At 37.4% G+C, this 15,698-nt stretch overlaps 1 protein-coding gene across 3 annotated transcripts in view; it reads right to left on the bottom strand.

Annotated features, from left to right (window-relative positions):
- Positions 1 to 15,698, bottom strand: part of rps6kal (ribosomal protein S6 kinase a, like) — a 54,138-nt gene that overhangs the window by 9,689 nt on the left and 28,751 nt on the right. For all 3 annotated transcript variants that reach the window (XM_067390877.1, XM_067390884.1, XM_067390892.1), the window contains 9 exons: positions 12,726 to 12,807; positions 12,553 to 12,633; positions 11,708 to 11,787; positions 10,013 to 10,119; positions 9,723 to 9,760; positions 6,748 to 6,890; positions 5,579 to 5,649; positions 2,098 to 2,186; positions 1,915 to 1,979 (listed from right to left, as the gene is read on the bottom strand). In XM_067390877.1, coding sequence (XP_067246978.1) covers positions 1,915 to 1,979; positions 2,098 to 2,186; positions 5,579 to 5,649; positions 6,748 to 6,890; positions 9,723 to 9,760; positions 10,013 to 10,119; positions 11,708 to 11,787; positions 12,553 to 12,633; positions 12,726 to 12,807 — 756 coding nt within the window. The remainder of the gene's footprint in view (positions 1 to 1,914; positions 1,980 to 2,097; positions 2,187 to 5,578; positions 5,650 to 6,747; positions 6,891 to 9,722; positions 9,761 to 10,012; positions 10,120 to 11,707; positions 11,788 to 12,552; positions 12,634 to 12,725; positions 12,808 to 15,698) is intronic.

The following is a 15,698-nucleotide window of genomic DNA, read 5'->3' as shown; positions in this document are numbered from 1 at the left end:
ATTACCCCAGTATTTAATAGTAATACAGAGTGATATTGTAGTTTGTATAAAGAAAGTAAAAAATACCAATGTTTTCTTTGGCTTTCAGGTTTTACCAGTTATAATAAGACTTGAATGGTAATGACTATTATAACTGCATGTATGCACATGACACTGATATTATGCATTATACTGAATAAAGAAAAAAGGAATAATTTAATTATTGTGTTACACATTCGTGTTACACATACATATAATTAATGAATTAAATATGTATTAAATTAATTTTTTTCAGTACTCTTAAATGTGGTTTAATGTGCCCTACAGTGAACTTTGCAGCTAATAGAGATATTTGCACTTTTTTCCACTCAGTAAAGCACATTCCACAAACAATGCAGTCCTACTGTACATGGATATAACACCAAATATAAAACATTTATTCACTAGACCAGCGTGCTAATCCACAAGAAACTGTTTGACGTAAACTAACTGCCTGTCATAAAACTGAAAGGCAGGCACTGGTGTCAATACCATTATACGATAGGCTGAGAGGTGCCGCACGTGATCCAAGTTAGCAGTTATGCTTTCTCTAATGGTAAGAAATACAGACCCTCTCATCTGCCTATAATAATACAATCTCTGCTTACACTATATAGACAAAAGTATTGGGACACATCTCTTAATTATTGAATTCAGGCATTTTAATCAGACCCATTGCCACAGGTGTATAAAATCAAAAACCTAGCCATGCAGTCTGCATTTACAAACATTTGTGAAAAAAATTGGTCATTCTGAGGAGCACAGTGAATTAAAGAATGGTACTGTGATAGGATGCCACCTTTGCAATAAGTCATTTAGGAACAGCAGCAACAAAGCAGAAGACTATGTAAAAAATAAAAAAAAAATCACAGAGTGTGCTGAAGCACATTGGTGCATAAAAGTCGGCCATGATCTGCTGATTCCATAACTGATGAGTTCCAAACTTCCACTGGAATTAATAAAACTGTAGGAGCTTCATGGAATGGGTTTCCATGGCTGAGCAGCTGCATGAAAGCCTCACATCACCAAGTATAGTGCCAAGTGTCGGATGGAATGGAGTAAAGCACGCCACCACTGGACTCTGGAGCTGTTGAAAGATAATCTATCGAGTGACGAATCACACTTCTCCATTTGGCAGCCTGATGGATGAGTCTGTGTTTGGCGGATGCCAAGAGAACATTACCTGCGTTAGTGCATTGTGCCAAGTGTAAAGTTTGGTGGAGGAGGGATAATGTTATGGGGCTGTTTTTCAGGGGTTGAGCTAGGCCGCATACTTCCATTAAAGGGAAATGCTTCAGCATACCAAGACATTTTGGACAATGCTATGCTTCCAACTATAAGGGAACAGTTTGGGGAAGGCCCTTTTCTATTCCAGCATGACTGTGCCACAGTGCACAAAGTAAGGTCATGGTTGGATGAGTTGTGTGTGTCAGAACATGACTGGCCTGAACAGAGCCCTCAACCCCATCAAACACCATTGGGATGAAGTGGAACGGAGATTGCGTGCCAGGCCTTCTTATCCAATATCACTGACTGACCTCACAAATGCTCTACTGGAGGAATGTTCCCACAGAAACACTCCAAAATCTTGTGGACAACCTTCCCAGATGAGTGGAAGCCATTATAGCTGCAAAGGGGGGACCAACTACGTGTCAGTGTCTATGTATTTGGAATGTGACATCATTTTAGTTCCTTTTAGTGTAATGATCAGGTGTCCTAATACTTTTGTTTATGTGTAACCACTAAACAAACATAAATGATGTGATCAAGTGATCATTAGACATCATCAAACACAGCTTGATCTGGCACACCATCTGGCCGGCCAGCACACTCAAGCCAAGGAGAATTAGCACTTGGCTAAGAGTAGTGTGCTACTGTGGGTTAACTGAATCTTACATTCCAATCAATGGTGGAGAAAAATGTGTGTCGTTTGATCTCCTCCACTCCGTCAGGACCTGCTCCTGCAACAGACCAGTTATGATGATTACCGTACAGGTGACAGTTTGTTTCCATTAAAATTCAACAACCCATGGTCTAGTATGTTCTAGTCAACTGTTAGCAGAAACCGAGGTGACTTACCTAAACGATTTGATGGATTTCTTTTGAAGAGCATTCGTAAAAGACTTTGTGCTTCCAAACTTAAAAACTGTGGCATTCCGAGCTTAGCTCTGATGTACAGGAACAGAAAAAAGAAAAAAAAAAATTAGAAAAAAGTAACAATATTACAAGCATTTTATGTGCATGGTCGTTATGTCCACTAAAACAATAAACCGAAGTATTCCTTATAGGTTATTCAGTTTACCAGTCAATTACATTTTTCTATCTGGCAGCCTCAATAGAGATCGTTAAGACATGTGACCAACTGGGTGGCAACGTCATCAGAACGCAAAGAATTATGGGCATGTTTGGCCAGTTTACATGGGCTGGTATTGCAGGCTAGTGTTCTGGCATGAAAATAATTAAAAATTAGCGTGATAAACAGAATATAATCCTACAAAATGCAGCGGGCTGAAGAAAAAATTGTCGGACCATACCGCCTAAAACTAAATCCTAATGCAAAGACGAGATATGACGAGAAAATTAAGGGAATCAAAGGACTGGATCCTTAAGAGCAGCACGACTGGTCAACCGTCAAACTGTTGCCCAACTTCCAGCACCCATATATTTTTTATATATATATATATATATATATATATATATATATATATATATTATATATTATTTTAGAGAGAGAGAGAGATTTTAAGCCCTTTCATAAACACTAATTTGTCCTCCTTTTGGAGTTGCGCTGAATCAGCCTAAAAAACCCGCTCTAGAATCTTTATTAGGACGCTGCAGCATAGCGTTTAATGCCGTAAGATCTGGTCAAACAAACGATTGTCTGAAAGCGGTGTCAAATAAATATCTGATAGGTTAAAAACGTAAACAAGCCGGCTGGCTACGTCATATCATCACGTTTTGTATATGTATTTCTGTTATTTCCAGAAGTCCAGAAATTGTATGATTTCAGGCACTGTGCACTTTGCAAGACTTTTTTGAAACAGACATCACAATGTCTTAAATAAATACAAATACTGTGAACAAACACTTTTTGCCTCTTCTGTTACACATAGGGTGAATTGCCCTAAAGTGGGACACTGCCTAATGTGGGACACCTAAGGTTTAGTGTTTGTAGGTCCCGCATAAATACATGAATGTCAGTGAAACTATAGGTTATCTGAAGCTGTGGTGCCATGTGATCAAAATCACATAGCTTCTCAAATGTCCAGTCATATATGAGACTGTAGCAATCATCAAAAAGGAAGGACCTTGTGTGAAAGCCACCCAAAGGTCAGTGACATAGAGTTTTGACAAACTTGACATTAAGGAGTATAAATTAATTTTAAACAAAAAAAATTATGATATCTTTTGGCCTAATGTGCTTATGAAATGTATGTCCATCAAAAAATACTATAACAATGTATGTGTAAGCTATATATTTTATATTTTTATCAAATTTCCTACTGTCCCACTTTAGGAAATGTGGTTTCAAAAAGTGGGACAGTATGATTGCCTAATGTGGGACAGTACTTTAGTCAGTCAAAAATGTGTGGTGGGGCATGGTTTGTGGGACAAAAATGGTTATTTACAGTGTTTTAGTGTTGTTATGCAATAATAGAATGATTGTGTGTGTTTGTTGTTTAGTGAAATAGAAAACATTAGGCCAAATAAACATTTATGCAGTTCGCAGCACTCTTATGAATTTTGACTCAATGTTAAATCCAGCCTAAAGTATGTTCAAGGCTTTTTTTAATTTATTTTTTGCGGGTTGCAAGATTTTATATTTTGCCTTCAAATAAGCCTAAGCTATATGTTGAAGAGAACAGTAAAGAATTCTGACTGTGCATTTAATTATTTTCTATATATAACATAACATAGCCTATGAAAATAGTTCCCTAATGTCTTTACAATAAATGCATCAAAACTATCATATTGTATTATTTTTCTGATGATGTTCAATTATCAATCAATCCATCCATAACCAAGAAGAGAATTACTAACTTAAGAAGATTTTTACTATTCTGCATGAATCAAATGATTTTGGCCTTTTATAATAGACTTTGGCCTTTTCATAGACCTTTTATTATTATTATTATCATTATTATCATCATTATTATCATTATTCTTATTTTCATCATCAGATGTTGGCCTTTTATCATAGAATTTTCAGTGTCCCACATTAGGCACACAACTATCCCACATTAGGAAGCACCAGATTTTTTTAGACGACTTGCATTAAGAACACTAATATGTCTATAATTTATTTTATGAATGTGTTATCTCCATTTTCTCTTTTGATTTGATTAGAAGACATCCTGGGTTTTTAAAAATGGTATTGTGTGTGAATTTAATGTTTTGGCTACAAATTGCAATATGTCACAGAAGTCTGAAATGCAAAAAATGTCCCACATTAGGGCAATTCACCCTAGGTCTACATCAAATTGTCCGGCAATGAATTCTTTTTCAGAATCACTGTATCATGACACCATCGATATAATGGACAAAATTGTATTACGAGTACATTGTAGTCGCGAGTACATCAGAGTCCTATGCAATCATTCACTAAATGCCGCAAAGTGTCCTCCTTTTTGGTGTTATGGAAATGGCCACCATATATTATATATATATATATATAAATAATTTTACACACAAATGTATATTTACACACAACTACATGATAGTAAGTGTTAGTGCATACACACATGAAGTTTTCAGTAACTTCAAGTCGCTGCAACAGGCCCAAGTTTACAGATGGATGGGTCCAGAACCTGGAGATTGTAAAAGTGGGGCAGAAAATGGTCTTCCCTTCAAAGGTATGCTAATGTTTTTAGCACACACTCCTCGCTCTCTCTCATCTATCTGCGTGCAGTCAGAATTCAACAAACCATTGTGTGTGTGTGTGAGAGAGAGAGAGAGAGGCGCGGGCGCGTCGCGATCGAACAGTGGAAACATAAAAACATACTCCGTCATTTTGTTCATACAGGACATCTTTCAAACTGCAAAGTGTTTACTTATATTTGTGTACACACAATAAAACACAACATTGTGCTTTTGTCAAAATGTAAACTTGTCAAACTGTAACCTACAACTGTCACCCAACCAAAATCTCACACACACACGCTGGTTTGTTGAATTCTGACTGCATGCAGATAGATGAGAGAGTGAGGAGTGTGGTGCTTAAAACATTAGCATACATTTGAACGGACGACAGTTTTCTGCCCCACTTTTACAATATCCAGGTCCTGGACCCATCCATCTGTAAAAAAGACCTGTGCCTGCTGCAGCGACTTGAAGTTACTGTATAAAACAGCAGGTAGACGGCATCTTGAACACCGCGTTCTTCCCTCCATGCAAAGAAGTCTGGCGCCTTGTGTATGCGTGTGTATGTTTGTGCCGCGGATTCCCAAAATGCTTTGCGTTCACCACCGGGAATACGTCATGGTGACGACACATTAGCAATCTCTATAAGAAATTTGACCAATTAAGCATCACACTGGCATGATTTAGTAGCCACACTCACTTGAGAATCATGTTCATAGTCTCATTCCTGTCTTTTCCTTGGAACGGTAATGTGCCGGTCAGCATTTCAAACTGGAAAAAAATAAAAATAAATAAATAAATAAAATCAACTATCAAACATGCCGCAATTACTTGGGGTAAATGTTCTCTTTTAGTCAATTCACTCAGTAGAACAGATATCAAGGCCATATGTCACACTAAAGATGTCACAAATGTCTCAGTGTTTTTTGTTAAAACATAAAGACCAGCCTCCCTAAGACTTGAGCCCTACCTTACCAGACATTCAACTCTAGAAAAATGGCTCAGAAATGTAATATTTAAGTTTTGGCTTATGATTCTACAACCGTATAGGTCTAGAATGATTTTTTTTATTATTCTGAGTGAGAAACAAGTAGTTAGAAACAAAATGTACCCATTTTCATTTCAGCCCATAAAACATTTTCAGGATCATCCTAGGCCTTTACAGAGACTTTATAGAGTGCTTGACTCTTGCATTGTCAGTACAAGATCTTTACCAAAAATTGATGCACCTTCTTGATGGAAATAAATGTTGTGATGTTATTTCCATCAAGAGGTGCATCAATGACAGCAAGAGTCAAGCACTCTGTAAAGTCTACTCCAGCACATCCCAAAGACTTTAAGAATTTTAAGAATTTAAAAGGTCTGGAATCAGAGGTGCGGCAATTTGAGGCAGATGAATCTTGACATTGTCATCCTGGAATATGTGTCTTCCTACATGGTTGTTTAAGAAATGAACAACTACAAACTCCATCAATTGGGGTTAGAGGAACTGCTGCCAAACATATAACATGCTAGAAACATAATAAATCACTGCAATTATGATCCAATCATAGACTCTTAATCATTTGCCTATTTAAATCCAAACAGCAACTTTTTTGGACAGGCAGTGTATAATAGAGATGAAAAGGTGTGAAAATGTCGTAACCATGATCATTTTGGTCACTATAATCACGATCCAAATGATCACAGTTATCAATATTATCACGGTATTGTTAACATGTGATGGAAATGTTCAAAAACTACTAAAAAAAATAAATATTTATTTTATAGTTATTGTGTTTTATCGTCAAACCAATAACCTTTAATCCCCAAGATAATAACTTCACATTCTCATTTAGTCATTAAGGTCGTGATGTGATGAACTCCTACCATTAAGACGCCGAGAGACCACCAATCAGCACTCTGTGTGTGACCTCTCCTGTTGACCACCTCAGGGGCCATATATTCCACAGTGCCACAGAAAGAGTATGCTTTTCTGTCCTGATCTACAGATTCTTTACTGAGCCCAAAGTCTGCAAAAGGCACATCAGCACATTAGTCGTATTTGCATTAAGTCACAAAGCTAAAGCAGACTCTGCTCCTGGAGAGACACGTTCCTGCAGAGTTTCCTTGAAAATTGGTGTTAAAGGATTAGTTCACTTCAGAATGAAAATTTCCTGATAATTAACTCACCCCCATGTCACCCAAGACGTTTATGTCTTTCTTTCTTCAGTCAAAAAGAGATTAAGATTTTTGAGGAAAACATTCCAGGATTTTTCTCCATATATCAATGGGTTTAAGGTCTAAATTGCAGTTTCAGTGCAGCTTCAAAGGGCTCAACACGATCCCAGCTCAGGTCTTGTCTAGAGAAACGATAGGTCATTTTCTAAAAAAAAAAAAAAAAAAAAAATGTATATACTTTTTAACCACAAATTCTCATCTTGCACTAGTTCTGTGATGCGGCATGCATTATGTAATCACTTTGGAAAAGTCATGCCTGACATAGGCGGAAGTACCGCGGTAGGGCGAAAAACTCCATCTCATTTTCTCCTCCAACTTCAAAATCGTCCGACATCGTTGTTTTACCTTTTTTTGTAAAGCGGTGTTTGACTTAGTCTTTGCACGTTTGCTTTGTAGACAGTGGATCGGTACGCCCGCCTACATCACGCATGACCTTTCTAATGTAATTACATAATGCGTGGTGCATCACAGAGCTAGTGCAAGAGGAGCGTTTGTGGTTAAAAAGTATATAAATATATATATTTTTTTTTTAACCGATCATTTCGCTAGACAAGACCCTTATTCCTCGGCTGGGATCGTGTAGAGCCCTTTGAAGCTGCACTGAAACTGCAATTTGGACCTCAACCTGTTGTACCCCAGTGAAGTCCACTACACTGTGTTCCAAATTATTATGCAAGTGACATATCAGTAGGATTTCAGTACAATAAACATTCAGATTTTAGTTTTTCTAAGAAAGTGTTTATTTATCCATGTCTTTTTTAGATAACTGGTATCAATCTCAGACAAAATAGTTTGCCAGGTACTTAGGGAAATGGAAACCCTACTTAAAGATGTTGTTCCACATTATTAAGCAAGTCACAGTTCTCATGTAATATGGGGAGGAGGAAAGATCTTTCTGAAGCAAAACAAACATACTGTAAATGATTCTCTTTGTGAGGTTTGGTTAGTGGTGGCTGAAATGCATCTTTACGCACAACTGCCAGACTGCATGGAGAGGTTCTCAAGACTCCAGAGACACCAGCAGCTTCAAATACCTGTTCGACGCTTGCTTTTTTATAGCTGCCCTTTTAATACAATTAACTTGTTTGACAGAAACTTTCCTTAATAAGCCTTTATCTGACCGAGTTCTGCTGTGCTCTAAATGACTCACATTATGATAGTTCAATAATCTCCATTCAGTTTTCACAACATTGCACCATTTTATGCTTTTCATCTTCAGAAAGATCTTTCTTCCTCCCCATATTGCATGAGAACTGTGACTTGCTTAATAATGTGGAACAACATCTTTAAGTAGGGTTTCCATTTCCCTAAGTACCTGGCAAACTATTTTGTCTGAGATTGATACAAGTTATCTAAAAAGACATGGATAAATAAACACTTTCTTAGAAAAACTAAAATCTGAATGTTTATTAAGATAAGATAAGATAAGATAAGATAAACCTTTATTCGTCCCACAATGGGGAAATTTCTTTGTTACAGCAGCATGAAACAGAAAATAAAAAGATAAGTGCAAATATATAAAAGAATAAACAAATAAGACATACTATAATATTACAAATATATACACAACACAATATATAAATACAGATGAGGGAAAGTACGTATTGCAGGTTATATTGCACACAGGTGGTATTGCACATATTGCAGGTAATATTGCACATATTTCAAGTGATATTGCACATATTGCAAGTAATATTGCGCGAATTAAAGATATTTCACACAGTAGTATTATTAAATAATAAAACAGTAAAAGCAGTAACTATTTCACCATTGAACAGTAATAGCAGTATGTATTTTGGGTAATGGTTCACTGGGAGCAGCTTTTATTGTACAGTCTAATAGCAGCAGGGAGAAAAGACCTTCTGTATCGCTCCTTCAGACACTTAGGATGTAACAGTCTGTCACTGAAGGAGCTGCTCAATGAAGTAACAGTTTCATACAGGGGATGGGAGGCGTTCTGCAGTAATGATGATAGTTTTGCTACCATCCTCCTTTCTCCCACCTCTTGTACAGTGTCCAGGGGAATCCCCAGGACTGAGCTGGCCTTCCTGATCAGCTTGTCTAGTCTCTTCCTGTCTGCAGTAGAAATGCTGCTACCCCAGCAGACCACTCCATAGAATATGGCTGATGCCACAACAGAGTCAAAAAAGGTCTTCAGTAGCTCTCCCTGCACTCCAAAAGACCTTAGTCTCCTCAGCAGAAAGAGTCTGCACTGCCCTTTCTTATTATTGTACTGAAATTCTACTGATACGTCACATGCATAATAATTTGAAACAGTGTATATGGAGAAAAATCCTGGAATGTTTTTCGCAAAAACATTAATTTATTTTCGACTGAAGAAAGAAAGATATAAACATTTTGGATGACATGGGGGTGAGTAAATTATAAGGAAATTTTAATTCTGAAAGTGAACTAATCCTCTAAGTCTGCAGGATGGCGGTGCTCCAGCGGCCGAGTTTGAAAAGAACCCCATCTGACTATGAATCAAACACACCATACATGACTCAAATCATTCTTAATTCAGGATGAAACGCTAAAAGTACATGTAACACTACAAATTTGCCTCTACATGCACAAGTTCGACAGGCAGGGAAGTGATGTAATAAGGGGACAATGGTACGTACCTGTTAACTTGATATGTCCAGCTTCATCAAGCAAAATGCTGAAAATTAAGACCACATTTCTCCAATACAGATACAAAAATACATGAACTAAACAAGAGTCAACAAACAAAATCAGACGAAGAATTCAAAACCTCTCGATTATAATCTTGCACATTGGTTCTGTCAGATATATCCATCCTTACTTAATAAAAGATCAAAAAGAGAGGGCAGGTGAAAAGCCAGAAAGAGAGAGAGTATGGTTTCTACTCTAAATACAGAGAAATGCAAAGAGGTGAAGGGGGATACTTTACTTTTCAGGCTTCAGGTCTCTGTAAACAATGCCTAGGTTGTGTAGATGATCCAATGCAAGGGCCAGCTCTGCAAGGTAGAATTTCACATCCTCCTCTGTAAACATAACCTAGTAAGAACTGGACAAATTTACTCTCTCATCAAAATCAAACACACACAAGAATATAATACACAGCATCATAACGACAGAAAAAGATGGACATAAGCCATGATATTAATGTTGGGTAAACAATTACTGTATGCTATACAATCGGATTATTTTCCCTGTGTTACTTGAGGAATTTACAGAGTTATTTTATGTAATTAACATTACTTTTTCTATTTAAACAATGTATTTACTGCCAAATACAGCTGAAAACCGCATTTGAAAAGGGTGCACATGTTTGGCAAAGTCAGCTCTGTGCTGCCTCCACATTAGGCATGTTCACATTCACTAATTTTCCTCAATCCAAATGAATCCAATCCAATTTCATATTCTGAAAGTCCTGTTTATAAGAACCCAAAATGTTGCAATCCGATTTACATATTCATTTACGTGTGCATTACATATTCTGAACAAAACTTTATCGCATGCATAGAGCCCAGTCACTGCATTCAGCAGTCACTGGAGCTACCATCAGTATAACTGTTGTTTTTGCCTAGGTAACATCTAAATGAAAGCCGACATATATATGTCAGAAGAGCTATTTTAGAAAATATTCAGTCTACTCCACTAACCAGTTCGTAAGACATACATAAGAAATACATACAAACGTTCGCAAGTAAACTACACATCAGGGCACTGTGCAAGAAAGCCATTTTTTAATCTGATTAAGAAAATAGTCAGATTCAAGCGTTTTTTCTTATTTTCTTTAGACCAGATAATTTGATCACCAACTGCTGTGTTTAAAGGCTTTTCAATCTGATTAAGCCATCATTTTCAGATTGCTAATGTATTATTTGGTTGCATGGTTGCTAGATAAACCTAGCATTTCTGTGTAAAGATAAAATGCCACTCAGCTGCTATATTAAAATACACCTCATTTCCTAATATAAATGCTACATCAGAGCCACAGTAAACTCTGCCTCTTCATTCAGCATGTGATCTTATTTTTCTACCGATTATGCACATGAAAGTTAAGAAAGTACAGAAAATGTACAATAAATAAATAGACAAACAAATAAATATAAAAATTACTTGAAACACACAAAGGGCTGGAAATGCATACAGACTAAAGTCCTGTTAACAATGAATGCAAATTTTCACTGCGACAAGTTCTCATCTATGTACCCCATCACACCGACTGCAAAAGGGAATCAGTTTTTCCAAGTGGTAGAGTACAGTTTAACAATAGAGGTGTATTTTGTCAAATATAGTCAAATGAGTCCAGCATTCAAGCATGTAGATGAATGTAAGAATTTCACTCTGTATTCACTTATGTATAATTTTGGTGCAAAATTTGTAATTACTGTCATTTTCTGGTTGCATTGCTCTGGTTGAGAATAGGCCTCACATTTTTAACCTAAAGCTCTGCAAATGAACACAAGTGAAGATTTGGCAGAGGACATTTCCCTTTATAAGACATTTGGGCATTATTACAATCAGTTACTTTTTGTGTAAAAAATAACAATACAAAATAGTTATAAGAGTTAGTCTGTTAACATCAACATCACAAATCGAACAAAGAAATGGTTAGAGTAGATCACAGGATGCTTACCTCTTTGGATAAACGAGTAAATACATCCCCACCCCTGAGAAAATCCAAAATTAAATAGAGTTTCCCTTCTGTCTGAAAGGCTGCAAGTAAAAAAACAAAAATAAACAAAAGGGAGCAGACAATCACACCTAGATGTCAATCCTGGGGAATTCCATGGAAATGTCAGCCACACCAAGAAAAAAAATAAATAAATCAAAGGAACTCTCTCAACTGGTTCCTTTAAGACTATATTTACTGTATTGAACTAATTGAAGTGTTATATCATTTAAGGGATTTAAGTAAATTACAGTTTATTTTCACTACACATATACACACACTTTCAAAACAGCACTGCTTTCTGAAAAAGGTCACTGGGCTTCAGTGATGTGTCATACCCATAACGTTTATAATACAATATTCATACAAATAAGCTGAAACTTTTTATGCCAAGCATACAATCTGGAATGTTTAGTATTTGTTTTTCCCCACTACTCCCACAGAAATTGGCTCAAATGATCATTGGTCAGAGCGGCATACAGGGCTGACCAAACCAAAGTGAGGCTGAAATTAAGGCTTGTACCTCAACAAAGCTTTGGACTTTCAGTATGAAGTTTGGTCTACTGCTTTTTTTTAATATACTTTAGAAAAGTTTGTCCTAAAATCCTGATTTTGGGCTCTAAAACCACACAAAATTACCAACAAGTACATTTCATTTTTTTTTTATTGCAAATTGTCTGCAACATTAGAATTGCTCCCTACACTAAATGAAACAAAGCTACATCTTGTCAAACATGTTGGGAGTTGAGCAAACAACCCAAAAACTATTACTAAAAGGGTCTATCTAACACAAATAATCTGAGCCTTACCATAGTGCAACTTCACAATGAAAGGATGATTGACCTCCACCAAAATATCTCTTTCCATTTTAGTGCGAACTCTGTCCCTCACTGCAACACATTCAAACATACACATTCAAATGATGAATAAATGTGAGTATATCAGAAATGTGTAACTCGCACAAATAAAGACAATCACTGACCTTTTAAAGATGCCTTTTTGAGCACCTTCATTGCATAAAGCTGACCGGCATCCGGACCCATTAACTTCCGCACCAAAAACACCTGAGGTCAGGAGAGTTCACAGATCACTTTCCAGTTTACACAGACACAGAACTTGATTGTTCACAAAATGGAAAAATTTATGTTTTCACACTAAAATAAAAAAGGGGGATTATACTGTGGAATATTATATTGGAAATTTAAAATGAATATATTGATAAAATGAACAAAAGTCAAAGGGGTCCAAAACCACATCGGACAGCAGCACACTGGGACATCTTTTTTTAGTGTTCCACTGAAGAAAGAAAATCTTACAATGTTATAATTTAAGAATGTGATGCTGCATACAGTTAAATCTCTGGTCTGGTGCATACATTTGCACTGGAATGAATTTATTCAATGCATTTTCAAATAAATAGTAATGCACAAATCTCTGTTTTATCACTTATTTATAGACCAAAATGATTAAGGAGTAAAAGTGCAGGGCACTCCACAAAGAGAACAGTCAGGGAAGCCATGGATGCTGAAGAGTTGTTCCAAACATACATTCATACAGTACACACACACACACACACACACACACACACACTATTCACTAGAAATGTGTACTTTGGATATTATACAATTTGCATACATTTCAAAATTTGTGGAAAGAGACACTTTTTTCCCCAAGACGTTTACAAGTCTGACTTGGTAACAATTCTGTAGAATGGCCCATAATTTTATATTATATATAAAATAATGGGCCATTCTACAGAATTGTTACAAATTTCAATTACAATTGTTACATTTCTAGTAATTGTACAGTTAATTCTCTTATTGTATTTTTTTCAGAAAGTTTTGGAATATTTTCCTCTCCCCAAATTTGTCACTAACAAAAAATAATAAGAAAGGGTACACTGACCTATTAAGATTTAGCTTACATCTACCTTGTAAATATATATTTTTTTTTACTATTTACTATTATGACCACCTTCCTAATATTAGCCCCTGACCCGTCGAGGCATGGACTCCACTAGACCCCTGAAGGTGTGCTGTGGTATGTGGCACCAATGTTAGCAGCAGATCCTTAAGTCCTGTAAGTTGCGAAGTGGGGCCTCCATGCATCAGACTTGTTTGTTCAGCACATCCCACAGATGCTCGACTGGAATGAGATCTGGGGAATTTGGAGGCCAAGTCAACACCTTAAACTCATTGTTGTGCTCCTCAAACCATTCCTGAACCATTTTTGCTTTGTGGCAGGGTGCATTATCCTACTAGAGAGGCCACAGCCACCAGGGAATACCGTTTCCATGAAAGGGTGTACATGGTCTGCAACAATGCTTAGGTAGGTGGTACGTGTCAAAGTAACATCCACATAGATGGCAGAACCGAAGGTTTCCCAGCAGAACATTGCCCAAAGCATCACACTGCCTCTGCCGGCTTGCCTTGTTCCCGTAGTGCATCCTGGTGCAATGTGTTCCCCAGGTAAGCAACGCACACTAACCCGGCCATCCACGTGATGTAAAAGAAAACACGATTCATCGGCCACCTTCTTCTGTTGCTCCGTGTTCCAGTTCTGATGCTCACGTGCCCACTGTTGGTGCTTTCGTCGGTGGACAGGGGTCAGCATTGGTAACCTGACTGGTCTGCAGCTATGCAGCCCCATACGTAACAAACTGTGATGCACTGTGTATTCTGACAACTTTCTATCAGAACCATCATTAATTTCTTGAGCAATTTAAGCTACAGTAGCTCGTTTGTTGGATCGGACCACATGGGCCAGCCTTCGCTTCCCACATGCATCAATGAGCCTTGGCCGCCCATGACCCTGTATGTATATATATATATATATATATATATATATATATATATATATATATATATATAATATAATATATATACACACATACAGGGTCATATATATATATATATATACACACACACATATACATGGGCGGCATTAGCCCCTCCATAATTTTTCCCGATGTGAGCCGTCAGCTCATCCACTACAATTTGGAGCGGTTTATAATTTCCCGGGTAGGCTACGGCTCCATCGCTCCTTCTCGCGCACAGTTGAGCGCGAGCCTTTCAAAGATAGCCTACTCCGAGTCCTTTGCCCGTGAGCACGGAAAGACCGTGGTCACAAAAAACGCGGCCACTATTCAAAGAGTCAAAGCTAGTCCACCGTCTAGTAAACGTTTCTGAAAACACATGAGAAACATCAGATACAGGAGACATGCAGTACTGAACATTGGACGGTCCATGCATGTGGATTTGGATAAAACAGTTAACGTTAATCGCTTTGATGCCGTGCCCGAACGCCATTTATCCCTTCACAGTGGCGTATATAGGACGCCACTGTGAAGGGCTATTAAATTCTTATTATTATTATGCTACTTTTATTATTCAAATAATATTGTAATTAATTTGCCCCACAATATCATAGCGCATCACCGCATAACCAACGCGCTGTGAGTGAGGATAAAAGATTAGTTGAATACTCCTCATTTAAAAAAACAACTAATTTATTTTCGTATAACTTTACATTTTTTTTCCTCACTATGGACCACAAGACAAATAATATAGCTGCGAGCAGCGATGGCGGGCCCAAGCCCGGTGGCACCGCCACCCCGGTGGCTTCAGGGCAACTGTGCACAGCGGGCAATAGGCACTTAAAACGGTTAAACATCAAAGGACTATGTCAAATTCACTCCACATTTACTGCACTACAAGGTGCCGCTATAGAGCCCCTCCTCCCTGCCCATTTTCAAAGGATTACATGTGCCAAGTTTTAACATTATTCTGATGAATTTTGAAGCAAATCAGGTAAAAATAAGAGGGTGATCTCAATGTATGCTGAAAGTGACACATTTTCTGCTTCCAGTTGGTGGCGCTATGACTTTGAATCACAATAGTCAAATCCATGTGATCAGCCTTGTACAACGAAGACTAAGCCAAAGTTTCATCAAAAT

This window comes from Chanodichthys erythropterus, chromosome 1 (genome assembly GCF_024489055.1).
Source record: "Chanodichthys erythropterus isolate Z2021 chromosome 1, ASM2448905v1, whole genome shotgun sequence".
Classification (NCBI taxonomy): domain Eukaryota; kingdom Metazoa; phylum Chordata; class Actinopteri; order Cypriniformes; family Xenocyprididae; genus Chanodichthys; species Chanodichthys erythropterus.
Note: the sequence above shows the minus strand (reverse complement) of the source record. Positions and strands in the feature narration are given on the sequence as shown.